The sequence below is a fragment of the Babylonia areolata genome, chromosome 14 (assembly GCF_041734735.1).
Source record: "Babylonia areolata isolate BAREFJ2019XMU chromosome 14, ASM4173473v1, whole genome shotgun sequence".
NCBI lineage: Eukaryota > Metazoa > Mollusca > Gastropoda > Neogastropoda > Buccinidae > Babylonia > Babylonia areolata.
In genome coordinates, this window is record NC_134889.1 from 28,507,065 (window position 1) to 28,529,564 (window position 22,500).

At 44.4% G+C, this 22,500-nt stretch overlaps 1 protein-coding gene across 1 annotated transcript in view; it reads left to right on the plus strand.

The window, feature by feature from the left end:
• Positions 1 to 22,500, plus strand: part of LOC143289574 (2-aminoadipate transaminase-like) — a 32,841-nt gene that overhangs the window by 4,977 nt on the left and 5,364 nt on the right. The window contains exons 2-8 of the mRNA XM_076598602.1: positions 3,052 to 3,167; positions 4,182 to 4,336; positions 9,099 to 9,254; positions 10,622 to 10,706; positions 13,951 to 14,115; positions 15,779 to 15,893; positions 20,835 to 20,906. Coding sequence (XP_076454717.1) covers positions 3,052 to 3,167; positions 4,182 to 4,336; positions 9,099 to 9,254; positions 10,622 to 10,706; positions 13,951 to 14,115; positions 15,779 to 15,893; positions 20,835 to 20,906 — 864 coding nt within the window. The remainder of the gene's footprint in view (positions 1 to 3,051; positions 3,168 to 4,181; positions 4,337 to 9,098; positions 9,255 to 10,621; positions 10,707 to 13,950; positions 14,116 to 15,778; positions 15,894 to 20,834; positions 20,907 to 22,500) is intronic.

Consider the following 22,500-nt stretch of genomic DNA (forward strand, 5'->3'; position numbering starts at 1 on the left):
TAGATGGTTGCACACACACACACACACACACACACACACACACACACACACACACACACACACACACACACACAATGTGAACGCTTGACACACATTCACACATACACACAGCATGTACAAACAGATACTTACACACCTACATATAATATATATATACACACACACTCTTTCTGTCTGTCTGTCTCTCACTTTCTGTCTTGTGTGTGTGTGTGTGTGTGACAGTTTATGAAGACAAATGATCTGGATACTTTCAGACAGCTTTTTCTCCCCCCACCCCCCACCCCCACCCCCAACAATCCTTTGAAAATTGCCCCCCATCAACCCCCATCCCCACCCCCCCAACCCCTCCCTGTGTGTGTGTGTGTGTGTGTGTGTATTCAGGTTTGGTGCATTAATGTTTCTGGAAGCCATGTTAGTGCAAAATCCATCCTGGTTAGTGAATTTTCCACTGAGTTGCCCTACTGGGCAAGTGAAAAATAGTGAATGTTGACCCTAGCTAGTAGTAGAATCTTACTTGGATCTGTCTTTTTCTTCTTCTTCTTCTTCTTCTTCTTCTTCTTTGTTCGTGGGCTTCAACTCCCACGTTCACTCGTATGCGCACGAGTGGGCTTTTACGTGTATGACCGTTTTTACCCCGCCATGTAGGCAGCCATACTCCGTTTTCGGGGGTGTACATGCTGGGTATGTTCCTGTTTCCATAACCCACCAAACACTGACATGGATTACAGGATCTTTAACGTGCGTATTTGATCTTATGCTTGCGCATACACACGAAGGGGGTTCAGGCACTAGCAGGTCTGCACATACGTTGACCTGGGAGTTCGTAAAACTCTCCACCCTTTACCCACCAGGCGCCGTCACCGTGATTCGAACCCGGGACCCTCCAACGTTTTAACCACTCGGCTATTGCGCCCGTCACTTGGATCTGTCAGTTCCTGACACTGTTTCAGAGCTGGCCCTGGATGGTCAGCTGGTCTAAACTGAAATCAGTAGAACTAATACTAACAGCAATGATATTAATGTGAAATCTGCAATAGATAAATGATGCTGGCGTATATGAGAGAAGTCGAATCACAGCCTTGGACGTGTTCGCTTGGTACACCATTTTGAGGAAGAGTACACCATTTTTTTTTTTTTTTTTTTTTTTTACAAAGAAAATACACCAAATGCAAATATAAGGTAAACCGGTCTGAGAATTTCTGTTCTTGATTGCACAAGAGCCTTCCAAATTCCATTTAAATCTGTTATTTTGTTCTGCTTCAGGGGGGCAACTCAGGGAGGGGGTGGGGGTGGGGGTTGCCCCCCAGAGCCCCCCAACAGGGCACTGCCCCTGCGCCCCTCCAAGGGCCTGGGCAGTCCCTGGACACACACACACACACACACGCACACACACATACACGCACACACACGCACGCACACACACACACACACACACACACACACACACACACACATGAATCAAGAATATTTAATCGTTTCACCCCTTTTGGGGCATGGAGGATATTATATCACAGCAATAGTATTTTGCACCAAAATGAAACATAAACAATTAAATAACATCAGAAACAGAATACAAACTATATGAAACACAACACAACACACACACACACACACACACACACACACACACACATTAGCACACAGTGACACACTCACACACACAACCATTAATTAATTACCTGTGGCTGAACGAATGCTTTGTGGTTGCAATACAGTTGAAAGCCATAATTGTGGCGCAAAGGATCACACATGACAAGGTAGCAGCTGTAAGTGATTTGTATTTGTATTTGTATTTCTCTTTTTATCCCAACAGATTTCCCTGTGTGAAATTTGGGCTGCTCTCCCCAGGGAGAGCGCGTCGCTACACTACAGCGCCACCAATTTTTTTGTATTTTTTCCTGCGCGCAGTTTTATTTGTTTTTCCTACCGAAGTGGATTTTTCTACAGAATTTTGCCAGGAACAACCCTTTTGTTGCCGTGGGTTCTTTTGCGTGCGCTAAGTGCATGCTGCACACGGGACCTCGGTTTATCGTCTCATCCGAATAACTAGCGTCCAGACCACCACTCAAGGTATAGTGGAGGAGGAGAAAATATCGGCGGGCTGAGCCGTGATTCGAACCAGCGCGCTCAGATTCTCTCGCTTCCTAGGCGGACGCGTTACCTCTAGGCCATCACTCCACTCCCAACCGTGACAGCATCTGGAATTGCTCATTTTTGATTTTTTCTTTCTTTCTTCCAAACAATGAATGAAATTCAACACATGTGCATAGCAGTATATATGACAGTCAGTCGTGTCCGACTGTGACCATCAGAACAAGCAGAGGAGGCAACTGCTGTTCTGACTATTTGGGCTAGAATTGGATTATAGTGGAGAGTGTCTTGCCCAAGTACATCCCCACTGTCTCGGCCAAGAGGGTTTTAGGACAGTCGGCATTGGGATGGTTCCCAAAGGCCAACTAGCCCACAAGGCTGCAGCACTAAGAGCCAGTGCAATTTTGCCTCCTAGTTTGAGAGTCATTGCCCTTCACAAAAGACTAAGCTGTAAATGGTTTCCCATTGACTGGAGAAACCATTGCTGTTGGCCCAAATGTAAACTTATGTGATATAAGCCGAGTGTTGGTGCATAACAGTATCACCAAATGAAGTCCTTGTTGTTTTCTTGCTTGACCATAAGCATGTATCTTGTTTCAGTTTCAAAGATTTGTCAAAGCATGCAGATCTGTCAATGCTCCAACAGGTTGAAAAAAGAAAAAAAAAGGAAAGTAAAAAGAAAAAAAATATATATATATATATATATGTGTGTGTTTGTGTGTGTGTGTGTGTGTGTGTGTGTAAAACCTTTGAGGGTGCTAGTTTGAACTGTACTGCAGTTACACTTTTTTTTTGTTGAGGCTGTTTTCTGTTTGTTACTTTTTAAGTTAATTCCATACTTTGTGTGTGTGTGTGTATATATGTGTGTGTGTGTGTGTGTGCATGTGTGCGTGTGTGTATGTGCGCATGCGTGCATGTGTGTGTGCGTGCATGCGTGTGTGTGTGTTTGTGTTGAAAAAGGATGAGGACACAGACCACACGGCCACATTTCGCTATGGACCTGACATGGGGGACTTGGAATACCGACAACAGCTGGCCAACTTTCTGTCACAGCAGTATGGAGATACTGTCGACAGGTACACCCCTTTTTCTGCAGTTTGTTACCTGAGTCATTGTTCTGTGGATCAACATCTGTTTATTTTGTTTCTGTATGTGTGTGTGTGTGTGTGCACGTGTTTGTGGGTGCTTGTATAAATATGTGTGTTGTGTTTTTGTATATATATATCTGAATATGTGGGGGTCGGGAGTATGGAGTGTGTGTGTGTGTGTGTGTGCGTGCTTGTACATGTATGTTGTGTTAATTTGTGTGTCTGTATATGTGGTGGGTATGGATCATTTGAAAGTGCTAGAAAATGTACCAGTTAGTTATTGTGGTGATGATGATGATGATGTTGATGTTGATGATGAAGATGATTTTCTTCTTCTTCATCTCGTTTGTGAGCTGCAACTGTCAAGTTCACTTGTAATTGTATGCAGTACGAGTTGGCTTTTGGGTGATGTTGATGATGAATATTTCCTTCTTCATCTTGTGCATTTTGTGGGCTGCAACTCTCACATTCACGTGTATGCAGTGTGAGTTGGCTTTTATGTGTTTTATATCCAGCCCTGTAGGCAGCCAGACAGACAGCAGGATCCCAAAGATGCTTTTGTATGGCCAGCTGAAGGAAGGCCACTGTGAACTTGGAAGACCCTGCAAGCGCTTCAAGGACACCTTGAAGACAAACCTCAAAGCCTGTGACACAGACATCGCTTCCTGTGAAACTGATGCCCTTGACCGCTGTCATTGGAGGAATCTGTGCTCTAGTGGCATAAAGATGTTTGAAAACAAGAGAACGCTGGCCATTAAGGAGAAGCGTGAGCGAAGGAAGCAGGGCTCAGCTTCTGGAGATGTTTTCCCTTGGAAGTACTGCGCATCCAGAATCGGCCTCTTCTCCCATATGAGGACACACACCGACAGATAAGCCTGTCTGCATACTCATCCGTAAGACCGACGGGAGACTCCATCACCTCATCACCTGTAGGCAGCCAGACTCTGTGTTCAGGTGTGTTATTGTTGTCATAATTGTCATCACTATTGTTTGACATGACAGCGACCAGCTGATGGTGACTGCGGGTGCCACCCAGGCGCTGCACATGGTGGCCACTCTGCTGTTCAACTCTGGCACGGTGGTCTTCACCGAGGACCCCACCTACTTTGCTGCCTGCAGCATGCTGAAGAAGGACTTCCAGATGGAGCTGGTGCCAGGTCAGGGCACTTTTCTTTTGTCCCTCCCCCGTGGATGTATGTCAATGGACTTCTTGAAAGAAGTGAACATTTTTAATCAGGTCAGGGCTATTTTTCTTTCGTATATCCTCCGTGGATGTTTGTTAATGGACTTCTTGAAAGAAGTGAACATTCAGGGCTCTTTCGTCCCACCGTGGACGCTAATGGACTTCTTGACAGAAGTGAACATTTTTAATCAGGTCAGGGTTCTTTTGTGCCTGCATGGACTCCAGTGGACTTCTTGAAAGAAGCGAACATTTTTAATCAGATTTGAATGTTTTAACTCGTTCTACTCCAGGTACGAGATAACTCGTACCATGATTACTTCCCCTGTGGTCCAGGTATGAGTATTCTCGTACCAACACACTTTTCTAATTTCGCTTATTCCTGCTTGGTACAGTTGGCATTCTAAACTGAACCATTTATGGAATCTATCTATATATCTGTATACATCTATGTATCTCCGTCTTTCTCTCTCTCAGTGTGCTAATATCTCCACCATTGGAAAATAATGATTCATTCATTCATTCATTCTCTCTCTCTCTCTCTCTCTGTCTCTCTCTCTCTCTCTCTCTCTCTCTCTCTCTCTCTTATATTACAGTTCAAACAGAGACTGATTGATATGTATGTGCAAGAATGGTCGGCATCTGTCAGAGATAAGGAAAGATACGCTTTATATTCATCCATGCAAGATGGTTTCAGAACTGGACTTTATTTTGTACATTTGGATATTTATTGCCTCAGAGTCGCTTTGACACAAATAAGACTTGGAGTCTTGCCGCTAAATAAGAACTATGAGAGATACTCTGAAAATCCGGTTGCAAGGTTTTGCCCATTTTGTAAAGGTGTGAATGAGGATGAATATCATTTTATATATGCATGCCCTTTGTATGCTGATCTTAGAAAAAAGTTTCTTGGTTTGTATGTCAATGTCCAGATTAACATTCTGCTGGACGGTGTAGATAAACATCGATCTCGTTCTGTAGCAAAATATATTTTTCATTCAATTAAACGCAGACAAGAAGCGATAACTAATCAATGAAGAAGAACATTTATAGATACGTGTGTGATAGAAAATGTCGTATGAAAATCCATTTCAGTAAAATGATGACTATTTATACCAATCCTGTACAAAATCGTTGTTGTTACATGCAACTTCAGAGTATTGGATAATTTCTAATATTCATAGGAATGTCAACGGAATGCTATTGTCAGCACGTCCCCCTTCCCAGCATTCCAATTCAATGATGCCTATGGCCTGAATGCAATAAAACATTCATTCATTCATTCATTCTCTCTCTCTCTCTCTCTCTCCACAGACACACACACACACACACACACAGATATATAGATATATATATATATATATATATATATATATATATATATGTTATAGTGTACCCCCCACCACCTGCACTCTGTCCCCTTTCCCATCCCTTCACCCCTCCCCCCCCCCACCCCCCTCCTTCTTATCTCTCCCTTCCCGCTCCGTCCAAAGTCCAGTCTTTGAGGTCACGCCAACACCCGCGCCACGCTCCCTTCTTCTACCCTCCCTCACACCCACTCCCTAGTCGGCCCTCTTTGATCAGCGACGCCGCGTCACCCGCCCCAGCTGTAGGAACACATGCAGTTATGTGATGTCTGCCACAATCCCCGTGCTGAAACAGATGTCGGAACATCCCGTGTGGTGGCCTGTCTTTCAAGTCGTTCCCCGTCTCCCCGTTCACAAACACGGCTGAGGTAGATGGCGGGACTTCGGAACGTAAGCTAGGGAGAATTTATGCTGATGCGAACTTTGATCAAGCCAGCTAACAGGCCGAGAGTTGTATTGTCCTGTCTCCCCAATCTCTTTGTGACGTAAACGGGTGAACTTGTCGTCATAGAATGTGTATCACCAAGTGGGTAGAATTGTAGCAAATCAGATCAGTGTGTTGAATTGGACGATTTGGGATCAAGGAGTGAATCTGTCAGTCATTCACATAGCGTCACTAGGACAAGCGAAGATTGGTTATTTCAGTTCAACTAGTTGGGGGAGTGAGTGTTGTAGCTTGCATTAGTATGCACAGTATGTTGGGGGAAGGGATAAAACCAGTCAGCACACCCAGTTCTTAGCTGTCCCCCAGAAGAACTGAACACTGACACAGGGTGACTGACCGATCAGTGATGTGAGGAGCAAGGAAATCCTTGTTGGGCTGTGAGTTCATGACTTGTAATGGTTTTATGTTATGTTGATAACTTAGTTGTGTTGGGAAACTATGTTTGTGTCGGTGAACAGCCAGTTTAAGTTGATCTTGTGGCTTGTGGAAAGAAAAGGGGTTAATGTGTTAATCATGAAAGCTACCCTCTGAGGGAAGTACTGGCCTATATCTTTTGAGTCCCCGCCCCCTCCCCCCATCTTCTATTTTGTTACAGATATATCTTGTTCTGTATTCTTGATGTATTACTTGTTTTGTATATAGTAGGTGGTGTTGGTTCAGTGTGAACTGAACAGATCTATAGGCTAACACATTGTCAGTGTGTGTTGAGGGTTTTTCATGCGTGTGTGCACATAGGGGTAACAGCAAGTGTTGTGGAACACATGTTTGATTTGTTGGTAGTTGTGGTAACATGTGTAGGAGTTGTGCTGTGTGTCAGTGGTTTACTTTGTTCAGACTAAGTGGGAAAGCACATTATTATGTAGATCATGAGTTGATTAACATTATAACAAGGAGAGCACTGAGGGTCAGTGCTATGTTGTTGCACAATGCTGTTTACCAGAGATATGTTGGAAGTAATGTTTTCCTTACATGTACTTGTGTCGGTGGTATACCTTGTGAAGACAAAGAGATTTGTTTGGCAATGGTAACACACAGTTTAATTGAATGATGGGTAACATGAGTTGGAACACAGGGTTGTATTGGTCAGTGATATGTTTTGTACACAGTATGGTAATTGGTATGTCACTGCTGGTGGCAGGTAAGCTTGATGAAGCTTGTATTTCCTCACATAGGTCTATGTGTGAGAGGAGTGCATACTGGTGGACATGTGATGAAAGGTGCTGAGAGGGTATAGGCCTTTTATGTCAGTGATGTCCAGATATTTGAGATTTTATCTGACCTGGGTTTTGGTTGTGTGTTTGTGTTCCAGGTGTGCTGCTTTAGGTGTAGGATGATCTTTTTACTGTGCGCTGCTTGTAGGAAGTACTTGAAGTAAGCAGTGTGTGCTGTCTTAGTGTGTGTTGCTTTTGCTAAGTAGGGTGAACTGCTTAGTGTGTGTGCTGTATTGTAAAGTAAACACTATAAAAACCACTCCATGTGGCCCTGCTATTGATGTGAGGAGGGAGTGAGTGAGTGCATGATCAGTCGATCCTGTATCCCCCCTGCATAACTCCCCTCTCTCATAGAAATGAACCAACAACACTTTTTACATATATATACATACATACATACATACATTAGTCTTCGCATGTCTTTAAAACTAATAATTAAAATGCAGCAAATTTTCACTGTAGTACAGCTTCCTCAGGCTATATATATATAGAATAATGGGAGAGACAATTGATTTCTCCCTCACAATTTCAGAGAGTGAATGAACCGTTTCAGAAATGCATCTTCACTCCCTTTCACGATAACACAATTCCTTGGCCCACATGCCTTTTGTCCCCATCGTCATCATTGTCCATAGTCACAACAGCCCTTTATATTTTGTATAGCGGTAGGGATTTCGATGACACTCAAATCAGTTTGGCGTTGGACTTCCGATAGAGTGTGGTTCGTCCGTCAGGATCGACGAGGACCATCTAGTCATCCTGGGGGTGGGTGGGTTGGGCTCTGTGGGTGCGCAGATGACTGGTCAGGCCAATCCGCACCCGGAAGGTTCTGACGCAGTGTGGACAGGGGATGGTGGCGGCTGTCGGGGACTTGCTGGCACTGCTTTTCCTGGCCTGTCTGCGTTGCTCTGCTGCAGCGATTCTATTGGCCTCACAGGATTTGGCGCCTTTGTGGACAGCTGAACGCCACTTTGGTCTGTCCATTGCATTCAGCTCCCATGTGTCGTGACTGATGTTGAAAGCCTTCAGAGAAGCTTTCATCGAGTAACCACGAGTTCAAGGCCCTGTTCTAGCATGGTGCTGTGCCCCTTGAGAAAGGTACTTTACTCTGATTTTCCTTACTCCACCCATGTGTCGATGGGGTACCTGACTTCAGCTGGGGAAGGTGGGAACGATGGAAGGAGAGGACTGGGCCCCCCGCCTTCCTGTCAGAACCCCGGTACACTTTGAGTATGATATATGATAGTCAGTCGTGTCTGACTATGACCATCAGAACAGCAGAGGAGGCAACTGTTGTTCCGACTATTTGGGCTAGAATTTGATTATGGTGGAGAGTGTCTTGCCCAAGTTACATCCCCGCTCTCTCAGCCAAGAGGGTTTCAGGACAGTCGGCGTTGGGATGGTTCCCAAAGGCCAACTAGCCCACAAGGCTGCAGCACTACGAGCCAGTGCAATTTTGCCTCCTAGTTTGAGAGTCATAGTCCTTCACAAAAGACTAAGCTGTAAATGGTTTCCTATTGACTGGAGAAACCATTGATAATACAGCTCTCACTTTGCTGTTGGCCCAAATGTAAACTTATGTCAATCTGTGATATAAGCCGACACTTTGAATAATAACAGTGCATTGCCCCTACGACTATAAAAGGCTGTGGGAACCTTTAGCCTTTGATGGCGATGATGATGATGATGATGATGATATTTTTTGTCTGTCGACAGTGCCATGTGATGACGAAGGAATAGACACTGACACTTTGGATCGTCTTCTTACCGCCCATCGTCCCAAATCGGATGTGAACAGGCCAAAGCCGTTCTGGGCCATGGTCTACACCATCCCTGTCTACAACAACCCCACGGGCCGCTGCTATAGTGCTGGTAAGGGCCTGGTATATAGTGCTGGTAAGGGCCTGGTGTATATAGTGCTGCTAAGAGCCTGGTATATAGTGCTGCTAAGAGCCTGGTATATAGTGCTGCTAAGAGCCTGGTATATAGTGCTGGTAAGGGCCTGGTGTATATAGTGCTGCTAAGAGCCTGGTATATAGTGCTGCTAAGAGCCTGGTATATAGTGCTGGTAAGGGCCTGGTGTATATAGTGCTGCTAAGAGCCTGGTATATAGTGCTGCTAAGAGCCTTGTATATAGTGCTGCTAAGAGCCTGGTATATAGTGTTGGTAAGAGCCTGGTATATAGTGCTAAGAGCCCGGTATATATGGTACTGGTAAGTGCCTGCTATAGTGATGGTAAGTGGCTGGTAAGTGCTGGTGTAGTGCTATAAAGTGCCTGCTACAGGCCTACTATGGGACCTGTGAAGGGCTTGCTATGGTGCTTGAAAGTGGCGGGTAAAAACACTTTCAAAGGGCCTGCTATAGTGCTGTTAAGTGGCTGGTAAAAATGCTGGTAAGGGCCTGCTATAGTGCTGTTAAGTAGCTGGTAAAATGCTGGTAAGGACCTGCTATAGTGCTGTTAAGTGACTGGTAAAAATGCTGGTAAGGGCCTGCTATAGTGCTGTTAAGTAGCTGGTAAAATGCTGGTAAGGGCCTGCTATAGTGCTGTTAAGTGGCTGGTAAAAATGCTGGTAAGGGCCTGCTATAGTGCTGTTAAGTGGCTGGTAAAATGCTGGTAAGGGCCTGCTATAGTATTGTTAAGTGGCTGGTAAAAATGCTGGTAAGGGCCTGCTATAGTTCTGTTAAGTGGCTGGTAAAATGCTGGTAAAGGCCTGCTGTAGTGCTGTTAAGTGGCTGGTAAAAATGCTGGTAAGTTGCTGGTAAAAATGCTCAATAAGGGTCTGCTACAGTGCTGAAAAGAGCCCGTTAGAGTGCTGGTAAGTGGCTGGTAAAATGCTGGTAAGTGGTTGGTAAAAATGCTGGTAAGGGCCTGGTACAATGCTAGTAATGGTCAGCTATAGTGATGGTAAGGGTCTGCTATAGTGCTGGTAATGGTCAGCTATAGTGATGGTAAGGGTCTGTGGTGAGGGTCTGCTATAGTGCTGGTAAATGTCTGCTACAGTGATTGTAAAGGTCTGCTGTAGTGCTGGTAAGGATTGCTATAGTGATGGTAAGGGCCTGCCATAGTGCTGGTAATGGTCTGTGGTGAGGGTCTGCTATAGTGCTGGTAAGTGTCTGCTATAGTGCTGGTAAGGGCCTTCTTTGGTGATGATTTTTTTTGTGAGGTGGGGGAGGGTTGGGGGGGGGGGGGTGGAGGTTCTTTTCTTCTTTTTTTTTTCTTTTATGACCTGCACTTTCAGGTCGATGCCGACGTCTGGTGGAGCTTGCCCGGAAACACGATGTGCTACTGCTGGCAGAGGATGTCTACAACCTGATTCACTTTGGGTAATGTTGTTGGTTTTTTTTTTTTTTTGCTTTTTTGGGGGGGGGGGGGGGGGGGGTGTTTGTTCGTTGTTGTCCCATCATTTGCACCATTTCAATGACATCACTCCAACGCTGCTCATTCTGAGTCCCCCCCTACACAGCCACACCTGGGTTTGTCTGTCGCAGTGGGTAATGTTTCAGGGGTTTTTTTCATATCACTGGCTGGGACTGGTATGAAACGGAACGGGGTGTCCGTAATGTTGTTGTCGGTGGTGTAAAACATGCTTTGCCTTGTTGAGTGGATGGTCTAAGCACACATCACTGGCTGGGACTGGTATGAAACGGAACGGGGTGTCCGTAATGTTGTTGTTGGTGGGGTGAAACATGGTTTGCATTGTTGAGTGGATGATCTAAGCACACATCACTGGCTGGGACTGGTATGAAACGGAACGGGGTGTCCGTAATGTTGTTGTTGGTGGGGTGAAACATGGTTTGCATTGTTGAGTGGATGATCTAAGCACACATCACTGGCTGGGACTGGTATGAAACGGAACGGGGTGCCCGTAATGTTATTGTCGATGGGGTGAAACATGGTTTGCTTTGTTGAGTGGATGTTCTAAGCACACATCACTGGCTGGGACTGGTATTCTTCTGCTTCTTCTTCTTTCTTCTTCGCTCGTGGGCTGCAACACCCATGTTCACTCGTATATACACGAGTGGGCTTATATTTGTGTGACCGTTTTTAGCCTGCCATTTAGGTAGCCATACCCCATTTTCCAGGGATGTGCATGCTGGGTATGTTCTTGTTTCCATAACCCACTGAATGCTGACATGGATTACAGGATCTTAAACTTGCATATTTGATCTTCTGCTTGCGTATACACACGAAGAGGGTTCAGGCACAAGCAGGTCTGCACATATGTTGACCTGGGAGATCGGAAAAATCTTCACCCTTTCACCCACCAGGTGTCGTTACCGAGATTCGAACTCGTGACCCTCAGATTGAAAGTCCAATACTTTATTGTGCCGGTCAGGACTGGTATGAAATGGAATGGAATGAGGGTGTCCGTAATGTTATTGTTGTTGACGGGCGCCATAGCCGAATGGTTAAAGCGTTGGACTGTCAATCTGAGGGTCCCGGGTTCGAATCACGGTAACGGCGCCTGGTGGGTAAAGGGTGGAGATTTTTACGATCTCCCAGGTCAACATATGTGCAGACCTGCTAGTGCCTGAACCCCCTTCGTGTGTATATGCAAGCAGAAGATCAAATATGCACGTTAAAGATCCTGTTATCCATGTCAGCGTTCGGTGGGTTATGGAAACAAGAACATACCCAGCATGCACACCCCCGAAAATGGAGTATGGCTGCCTACATGGCGGGGTAAAAACAGTCATACACGTAAAAGCTCACTTGTGTGCATACGAGTGAACGCAGAAGAAGAAGAAGAAGTTATTGTTGTTGGGTGAAAGGTGGTGTGCCATATTTGAGTGGAAGGTCCGGTCAGGTGTGGTTTATACCACCAGGGTGTAGTATGAAAAGAAGAAGTGTAGAGCACACACAGCCTTTCTGTGCCGATTCCAAACAAAAACGGACCTCCTCCATGGCAGCAACAACAGCAAGCAGCAGCAGCATCCTCATCAGGAAGAATAGAAAGAGAAGCAAGAGAATTTGAGTGCACTGGTTCCAATCCCACAATCACCAGTACTTTCTCTTTTAGAATTGTTAGACAAATCAGTTTAAATCTTTAATAATGATAATAATAATGGATACTTATATAGCACACTATCCAGAAATCTGCTCTAGGTGCTTTACAAAAACGCTTTTTTTAACATAAAACATCATATCTATGTTGCATACACACACCAAAATGTGACTACACACACACACGCTGCATACATACATTCTAACATACATGTGTATCTAACAGCTACCCTAACACATACGCACACATAGGCAGGCACAAACTTACATAAACACACGCACACGCACACACAATACACATTCATATACATGCATGTAGTTATGTACACATACATATGTATACACACATAGTCAAGCACAGCTAACGCAAAGGAAGTGGACCTGCCACAATTGAACCTATTGCTGAGGGAAAAGGTGAGTTTTGAGACGAGATTTAAAAGATGCGAGGGAATCAGAATGATGGAGGTTGTTCCACGTCTTTGGCGATTGAAAAGAACAAAGAATCTTTGTGAGTTTATAAATATTTTAGCATATATGAACCTTTTTTTTTTCTTTTTTTCTTTTTTTTTTTTTTTTTTTTGAAGGAAAGCATTTTGTTATCCAACTGTGGGCTTCATTATTGATGGTTGTTTTTTTCTGTTTTTTTGTTCAGGTGTGAGAGGAAGCAGAGTGTGAACACCATTGAGTGGAGTGTGTGTGTGTGTGTGTGTGTGCGTGTGTGTGTGTGCGTGTGTGTGCACGCGTGTGTGTGTGAGTGCGTGTGTGCGACTGTGACTGTTGTAATTATAATTGTTGTTATTATTATTGTTATTATTATTATTATTATTTGTTTCATTTATCTATTTCTAAATCATTTTTAACTCATTTATAAATATTTTTGAACTAATTTATCAATTCGTTAATCTAATTACTTATCTGTTTATTTACTTTTGTATCTTCTTTTACTTATTGTTCCCCTCAGGGCCTGACTAAGCTCAGTTTTGGATTACTACGGTATACGCTGCCTGGTCAGGCATCTGCTTGGCAGTTGGGGGGCAGGGTAGGATTCAGTGCATAACTAATTATGGATTAATTTGTCGGAACACTGTCCTGATGCCTTCTTGAGTAGCTGAAACTGAAACTGGTGGATTAATTTGTCCGACCGCAGTGATGACCCCTCCTTGAGTAACTGAAACTGACACTGATGGAATAATTTGTCCGAACGCAGTGATGACACCTTCTTGAGTAGCTGAAACTGAAACTGATGGAATCATTTGTCCGAACGCAGTGATGACACCTTCTTGAGTAGCTGAAACTGAAACTGATGGATGAATTTGTTCGAACGCAGTGATGACACCTCCTTGAGTAGCTGAAACTGAAACTGGTGGATTAATTTGTCCGAACGCAGTGATGATGCCTTCTTGAGTAGCTGAAATTGACGCTGATGGATTAATTTGTCCGAACGCAGTGATGACGCCTCCTTCGTTAACTGAAACTGATGGATTAATTTGTCCGAACACAGCGATGACGCTTCCTTCAGTAGCTGAAACTGAAACTGAAACTGAAGTGTGTGCCATGCTGCAGGGACTCCCACCCTCCTCCCCGTCTCCTGTCCTACGACCGTCCCTCTGATGCCGACTACAAGGGCCACACCCTATCCAGCGGGTCTTTCTCCAAAATCCTGGCGCCAGGACTTAGGCTGGGCTGGCTGGAGGGCCCGGTTCGAATCCTGGACCGGCTGCATGGAAGGTGGGTGTGGTCACTCGCAGACACGCACATGTATGCATGTACATGCATGCACACATACATGCATGTGTTTTATTGCATACGCATGCGTACATGTGGACACATGGAGTGATGGCCTAGAGGTAACGCACACATACATGCATGTGTTTTATTGCATACGCATGCGTACATGTGGACACATGGAGTGATGGCCTAGAGGTAACGCGTCCGCCTAGGAAGCGAGAGAATCTGAGCGTGCTGGTTCGAATCACGGCTCAGCCGCCGATATTTTCTCCCCCTCCACTAGACCTTGAGTGGTGGTCTGGACGCTAGTCATTCGGATGAGACGATAAACCGAGGTCCCGTGTGCAGCAAGCACTTAGCACACGTAAAAGAACCCACAGCAACAAAAGGGTTGTTCCTGGCAAAATTGTGTAGAAAAAATCCACTTCAGTAGGAAAAACAAATAAAACTGCACGCAGGAAAAAATACAAAAAATGGGTGGCGCTGTAGTGTAGCGACGCACTCTCCCTGGGGAGAGCAGCCCGAATTTCACACACAGAAATCTATTGTGATAAAAGGAAATACAAATACAAATACAAATGGACATGCTTGAAAAGACATGCATGCACACACAGACGCATGCAATACACACACACACCTGCATGCATGCGCGCATATGCATGCATGTGCACACACACACACACACAAACACACATTCACACATGCATGCACGTGCATACATACACGCACAAGTGTGTGTGACATGTGAGTGTGTTGTAGTGTGTGTATGTGTTATAGTGTGTGTGTGTGCATATATGTGTGTGACTGTGTGTGTGAGCTTTTGTGTGTAGAGTGATGTGTGTATGTGTGAATATATGAGTGTGTTGTGTGTGTGTGTGTGTGTGTACATGCGTGTTTGTGTCTACATGGCAAAATGATTTTTTTTTTGTTTGTTCAACCTGGAATGAGATTTTAAAAAGAAAAAGAACACAAATTGCTTTTTTTTCTCTTTTTTTTTTTTTTTTTGTTGTTGTTGTTGTTGTTATTGTTCTTAACCCTTTCACCGCCAAGCCCACATTTATGCACAGGCATGGTAGAGGACCCATGCCACTGAAAGGTGACTGACCATTCATTGGTCTGTTATCCATGAAACTACTGCTCTTAATGTTTGGTGGTAGGATAGGCCATATTTTCTATACATCACAGGGGGGGGGGAATCCCCAGCTATTCTTAGCCACTGTCTTTGTGTTTATACCACAAGGGGGAATTTTGTACTCTGAATTGACTGGCGGTGAAAGGGTTAAACTGCCAAGACGGCGCTCCACTTTCAAGAACTGGCACATCTGCCGAACAGAGCTTAGTAAATATCACCTGAGACTCCGTTGTTGTCTTATTTATTTAATTATTTATTTATTATTATTATTATTATTTTATTATTATTATTTTCATTACTACTACCTTTTTTTATATCATAATTATTATTTATTTATTTATGTGAGCTTATCTATATATATATATTTTTTTTTTTTTTCTCAAGGCCTGACTAAGCGCGTTGGGTTACGCTGCTGGTCAGGCATCTGCTTGGCAGATGTGGTGTAGCATATATGGATTTGTCCGAACGCAGTGACGCCCCCTTGAGCTACTGAAACTGAAACTGAAACTGACACTCCGTTGTGGTGAATAGCTACCTGTCATGGAGTGGGGGCAGCCCTAATCACTACGCCTCCAGACTGGCCGCCACTGCTCTGAAACTGGGGCTGCAGTCCGCACACCTCCAGCATGTCAGAGAGATCTACAAGGTAAGGGAGTGTGTGTGTGGTGGGTGGGTGTGTTTGAGTTTGTGTGTGTGAGTGTGTGTGAGTGTGAGTGTGTGTGTGTGTGTGAGTGTGTGTGTGTGTGTGTGAGTGGGTGTGTTTGAGTTTGCATGTGTGTGTGTGAGTGTGTGCGTCTGAGTGTGTGTGTGTGTGTGTGTGTGAGTGTGTGTGTTTGTGTGTGTGTGAGTGGGTGTGTTTGAGTTTGTGAGTGTGTGAGTGGGTGTGTGTGTGTGTGAGTGTGTGTGTGTTTGTGTGTGTGTGTGAGTGGGTGTGTTTGAGTTTGTGTGTGTGTGTGTGAGTGTTTGTGTGTGTGTGAGTGTTTGTGTGTGTGTGTGAGTGGGTGTGTTTGAGTTTGTGAGTGTGTGTGAGTTTGTGTGTGAGTGTGTGTGTGTGAGTGTGTGTGTGTGAGTGGGTGTGTTTGAGTTTGTGAGTGTGTGTGTGTGTGTGAGTGAGTGTGTGTGTGAGTGTGTTTGAGTTTGTGAGTGTGTGTGAGTGTGTGTGTGTGTGTGTGTAAGTGTGTGTGTGTGTGTGAGTGGGTGTGTTTGAGTTTGTGTGTGTGAGTGTGTGTGTGTGTGAGTGTGTGTGTGCGTGCGTGTGAGTGTGTGTGTGTGTGTGTGTGTGAGTGTGTGTGTTTGTGTGTGTGTGAGTGGGTGTGTTTGAGTTTGTATGTGTGAGTGTGTGTGCATGTGAGTGAGTGTGTGTGTGTGAGTGTGTGGTGAGTGTGTGTGTTTGTGTGTGTGTGAGTGGGTGTGTTTGAGTTTGTGTGTGTGTGAGTGTTTGTGTGTGTGTGTGTGTGTGTGTGTGAGTGGGTGTGTTTGAGTTTGTGAGTGTGTGTGTGTGTGAGTGTGTGTGTGTGAGTGTGTTTGTGTGTGAGTGTGTGTGTGTGAGTGGGTGTGTTTGAGTTTGCAACTGTGTGTGTGTGAGTGTGTGTGTGTGTGTGTGAGTGGGTGTGTTTGAGTTTGTGTGTGTGTGTGTGTGTGAGTGTGTGTGCGTGTGAGTGTATGTGTGTGTGTGTGTGTGTGTGTGTGTGTGTGTGTGTGTTGTTCATGGATGATTGTGTGTGAACAGAATAGAATAGAAGACATTTTTAGACTAAGTTTTAATGTCATGAAACCTTAAGGTTTACAAGACACAAGAACATAGGTAAATGAATAAATAAATAGATGAATAAATGATGATTAATGTCATACATTGGAACAGCATTGATAAACAAATGTGTTTGTCTGTCTGTCTGTCTGTCTGTCTGAGAGAGTACCTATGTGTGTATAGAAGGGTGGAGAATCTCTCTTCTTCTTCTTCTCCGTTCATGGGCTGCAACTCCCACGTTCACTCGTACGTACACGAGTGGGCTTTTACATGTATGACCGTTTTTACCCCGCCATGTTTTCGAGGGTAAACGATTCCATTTCTACTTCTGCAGTCTGAGAACGAGGACGGTAACTCCTTTCTTTATAGGGTATGTGCTCCCCCATCAGAATAATGTGTTTGACTTTCTGAGACAAGGATGGTTAGACTGTGACCTCCCTGTCGGAAGAATGATGTTTTTACTTTCTGAGACAAGAATGGTTCGACTATGTACTCCCTGTGGGAAGAATGGCATGTTTTGACGTTCTGAGACAGGGATGGTTCGACTATGTACTCCCTGTGGGAAGAATGGCATGTTTTGACGTTCTGAGACAGGGATGGTTCGACTATGTACTCCCTGTGGGAAGAATGGCATGTTTTGACGTTCTGAGACAGGGATGGTTCGACTATGTACTCCCTGTGGGAAGAATGGCATGTTTTGACGTTCTGAGACAAGGATGGTCAGACTTCGGGGGTGTGCATGCTGGGTGTGTTCTTGTTTCCGTAACTCACCGAAGGCTGACACGGATTACAGGATTGTTAACATGCGTATTTTGATCTTCTGCTTGTGTAAACACACGAAGGGGGTTCAGGCGCTAGCAGGTTTGCACATGTGCTGACCTGGGAGATAGGAAAAATCTCCACCCTTTACCCACCAGGCGCCATTACCGAGATTCAAACCCGTGACCCTCAGATTGAAAGTCCAATGCTTTAACCACTCGGCTATTGCGCCTGTCAGATGGAGAGTCAATTGGTGGGGCGAGGGACGGGCGCAATAGCCGAGTGGTTAAAGCGTTGGACTTTCAATCTGAGGGTCCCGGGTTCGAATCACGGTGACGGGCCTGGTGGGTAAAGGGTGGAGATTTTTCCGCTCTCCCAGGTCAACGTATGTGCAGACCTGCTAGTGCCTGAACCCCCTTCGTGTGTAAACGCATGCAGAAGATCAAATGCGCACGTTAAAGATCCCGTAATCCATGTCAGCGTTCGGTGGGTTATGGAAGCAAGAACATACCCAGCATGCATACCCCCGAAAGCGGAGTATGGCTGTCTGCATGGCGGGGTAAAAAATGGTCATGCATGTTAAAGCCCACTTGTGTACATGCGAGTGAACGTGGGAGTTGCAGCCCACGAACAAAGAAGAAGAGGTGGGGCGAGTTGGGGGGGGGGCGGGGGGGGGGGGGGGGGGTCGGTTGAGGTAAGAGAGTGAGTGTGTGGGTGAGAGGAGAGACAGCACACAGAAACTCTATTACTGACACTATGGAATTAGCCACAGTCTTTTCCACGTGGATCACAAAGCAAAAAAAAAAAAAACCAAACAAAACAAAAAAAGAAAATTTGGAGAGAGGTAGCACGCTTCCATTGTTTCATCAGAGATGGCTGCTGCAGCACAGCATGTAGCCTGCACTTAATGCATGTAAAAGAACCCACGGCAACAAGAGGGTTGTCGAAGGCAAATTTTCGCAGTAAAATCCTTTCTAATATACATGTGTGTGTGTGTGACTTAAGCCCAACTGAATGACACGGGAAACAAATGATGAGCGCCTAAATGGCAGCTCTCAGTTGGCTGTACCCAGGTAGGCAGCCTGTTGTTCAAATGACTCTGTGTTTGTAAAGCAGGAGGAAGGTGGCAGAATGGTTAAGACGCTCAGCTGCCAATACAGAGAGTCCATGAGGGTGTGGGTTCGAATCCCGCTCTCGCCCTTTCTCCTAAGTTTGACTGGAAAATCAAACTGAGCGTCTAGTCTTTCGGATGAGACGATAAACCGAGGTCCCATGTGCAGCACGCACTTGGCGCACTGAAAAAGAACCCATGACAACGAGAGTGTTGTCCTCTGGCGAAATTACGTAAAATGAAATCCACTTTCATAGGTACACAAATATGTAAGCATGCACTCAAGGCCTGACTAAGCGCATTGGGTTATGCTGCTGGTCAGGCATCTGCTCAACAGATGTGGTGTAGCGTGTATGGATTTGTCCGAACGCAGTGACGCCTCCTTGAGAAAGTGAAACTGAAACTTGTAAAGCACTCTGAGCTTGGTCTCTGACTGAAGCAATCTTGGTGTCATACTCGACCAGTCTCTTTCCTATCAGCAGCATGTTTCAAATAAATTATATGCAAACTGTGTTACTTTGAAATTTGCAGAACTGCATCCATTCGTCATCTCCTGACTGAAGATGCAACCAAAACTCTCCTGTGTCTTTGTGCTGTCCCACCTTGATTATTCTAATTCCCTGCTTGTCAGTTCAGCCAGCTACCTCATTGCTAGGCTTCAGAAAGTCCAGAACCATGCTGCTCGTCTTGTCTTTCGTTCCTCCAAATTTGATCACGTCTCTCCTCTCCTTCATGCTTCACACTGGCTCCCAGTACAAGAAAGAATTACTTACAAAGTCGTCTCTCTTTGTTTCAAGTCCATTGAGGATTCTGGTCCACAGTATCTTTCTGATCTCATTCATCCTTACATACCCTCACGCCAACTCCGCTTTTCTTCTGACACTCTTTTTTTTTTCTTTTTTTTTTCTTTTTTAATTTTAATCCAATTCAAACTTTATTCCTGAATAAATCTTAAAGAAAAAACACTACCAACAACAGCAATAACAGCAACAACAACAACAACAATAATAATAATAATAATAATAAAAATAATACATAGCAACACATTTTCCTGACTCTTGTGACAATAAAAGCAAAGAAGAAATAAAGAAAAGAAAAACAAAACAAAATGAAAACAACATCAACATCATCATCTTCCCAGTCATGTTGCTGGCTGTAAATCCTCATCATTTTGCCATCATCTTTTTTTTCTTTTCTTTTTTTTTTAAATCTTCAACAATTTATTAATTCCCCATCATTCACCCATCCATTCCACAAATCTTACATTCATTCATCAACATCTTTCTGCTGTGGTCGTTATACAGGGTTACCTGCAAATGGACAGGAAAAGAGAAATGAAAAGTGTCATGGAAACATGCAACAATGTTGGCAATGACCTGATGTTGTAAAATGCATAGAGCTTCAAGAATATACGCTGTAGTGAAACATCTTAATAAATACATAAACAAATAAGTAAATAAATAAACATTTCTTGAGACAGTACGGATAAATTATGTGACGGATGTCTTCACATTTTTTTTAAAGAAAAGAAGGGGAGTGGGGGGGGCGGGGGGGGGGGGGGGGGGGAATGAATAATTTTTAATGATTGGTATCTTGTGTTCAATTTTTCCTTTTTGATATTTACATAATATGTGCTCAGTTTGTTAACACCTAGGGCTTATTTTCAAGATTAGGCGTAAATGCTCATAATGAATAATGATACTAATAATGATAATAATGGTAATGATAATAATGATAATAATTTGCATATCAATCAATCAGTGTTGGGCTTCGTGATTGCAGCATGTTTTTTGAAAAAAACCAAAACAAATCTGTTGTAGCAGGCATAGAAACTGTGAACCCCATAAAACATAACGCACAGGAAATACATGTGCAAGAGAAGAGGCGCTGTTTGGATATCTTTTCAGCAAGTGTGTACTATTGCAGAACGACAGGGGCATGCGATACTCGAGTCGTGATGTTCGTTTCAGGCAAGGCGTGACGTTGTGTGCAAAATACTGCGGGACAACTTGCCCAAGGAAGCGTCCTTTTTAGAACCTCAGGTAGGCAAGTTTTGGTTTGGGAAGAAGGGGGGGGGGGGGGGGGGGTCGAGGGGGGGGGGGGGCTTGGGATAGGTGGGGTTGCAAACAAACTTATATATATCATTTTGATTTATCAAAAATTGCCAACATTTCTCTCTCTCTCTCTCTCTCTCTCTCTCTCTCTCTCTTTTTCTTTTTTCTTTTTTTTTTTTCTTTTTTTTTTAATGGCTGTTGTTTGTTTCATTTCGTTTTTTTCTTTTTCATCTTCTTCTTCCTTCTGCCTTATTCCTTTAGCTTTCTGTAGTTGCTAATGTACGTTTGTATGTATTTCATAATATAAAAATTGAATAAAAAATTTTGAAAAAAAAAAAAAGAAGAAAAGAAAAATATAGTTCAGAAATGAACTTAACACCTGCAGTGGAGGTTCCAGTTTTTTCTCACCAACTATCCCAACTCTCTTTCAAAAAGCTTTTGCAATCCATTTCAAACCAGTGTGTGAAAGTGGAAAGTTGTGCTTTCATTCTTGTTTCGTTCGACATAGATGGACTGAAGTTGTGTTTCAGCATGCATTTATTGATATTGTACTTTTGGTAGACTCTATGCAAATGTCTGGAACAGAAGAGGCATTGGTCTTGAGACCAAACTAAAGGTCTACAGGGCAGTAGTTCTCCCCACACTACTGTACGCCTGCGAAACTTGGACAGTGTACCAGCGACATGCCAAGAAGCTGAACCAGTTCCACACAACATGCCTCAGGAAGCTTCTGAACATCAAGTGGCAAGACAGGACCCCAGACACGGAGGTGCTTGCAAAAGCCACCCTTCCCAGCATCTTCACCATCCTGATGCAGTCCCAGCTTCGCTGGGCTGGACACATGGCGCGCATGCCAGACCATCGGCTGCCCAAAAGACTCTTCTATGGCGAGCTGCAACAAGGGAAGAGATCACACGGAGGTCAGAAGAAGCGCTTCGGAGATACTCTGAAAGTCTCTCTAAAAGCGTTTGATATCAACCCTGACTCCTGGGAGGAATCTGCAGTGGACCGTGACAAATGGCGCACTGCTGTGCACAAAGGTGCCAAGTTGTGCGAGGCCAACAGGACTGCTGCAACTGTTCAGAAGAGGCAGGCCAGAAAGTCACGGGCAAACAAGCTCCCTGACAGTGATATGCCTGTCTTTGTCTGCCCCAACTGTCAGCGAACATTTCGTGCGCAAATTGGACTATTCAGCCATCTGCGCACTCACAGATAGATTCATGAGCATCCCCCCCTCCCCCACCACCACCACTCTCCCCTCATCCCCCAGCTGGATGACAACGATGGTCATCATCGATCTCGATGGACACACACCACCATTGATATTGTATCCTCCATACCCATTTGTCTCTTCAATCATCCTCCCCTACCTTCTTTACTCTTCCCCTTGTCCATTCTTCCTTCCGCTCTCCACCACGCCCCCTACCCTATTGTCCTCGTCGTTATTCATCTATCGCGATATTGTATTGTACATAAGTTCTCTGTTTAATGTTTGCACATGCTAGTGTAATTTTGACGTTGGTGTTGTGAATTGACTCTCGCTTCTTCTTTTTTTCTTTTTCTTTTCTTTTTTTTTTTCTTT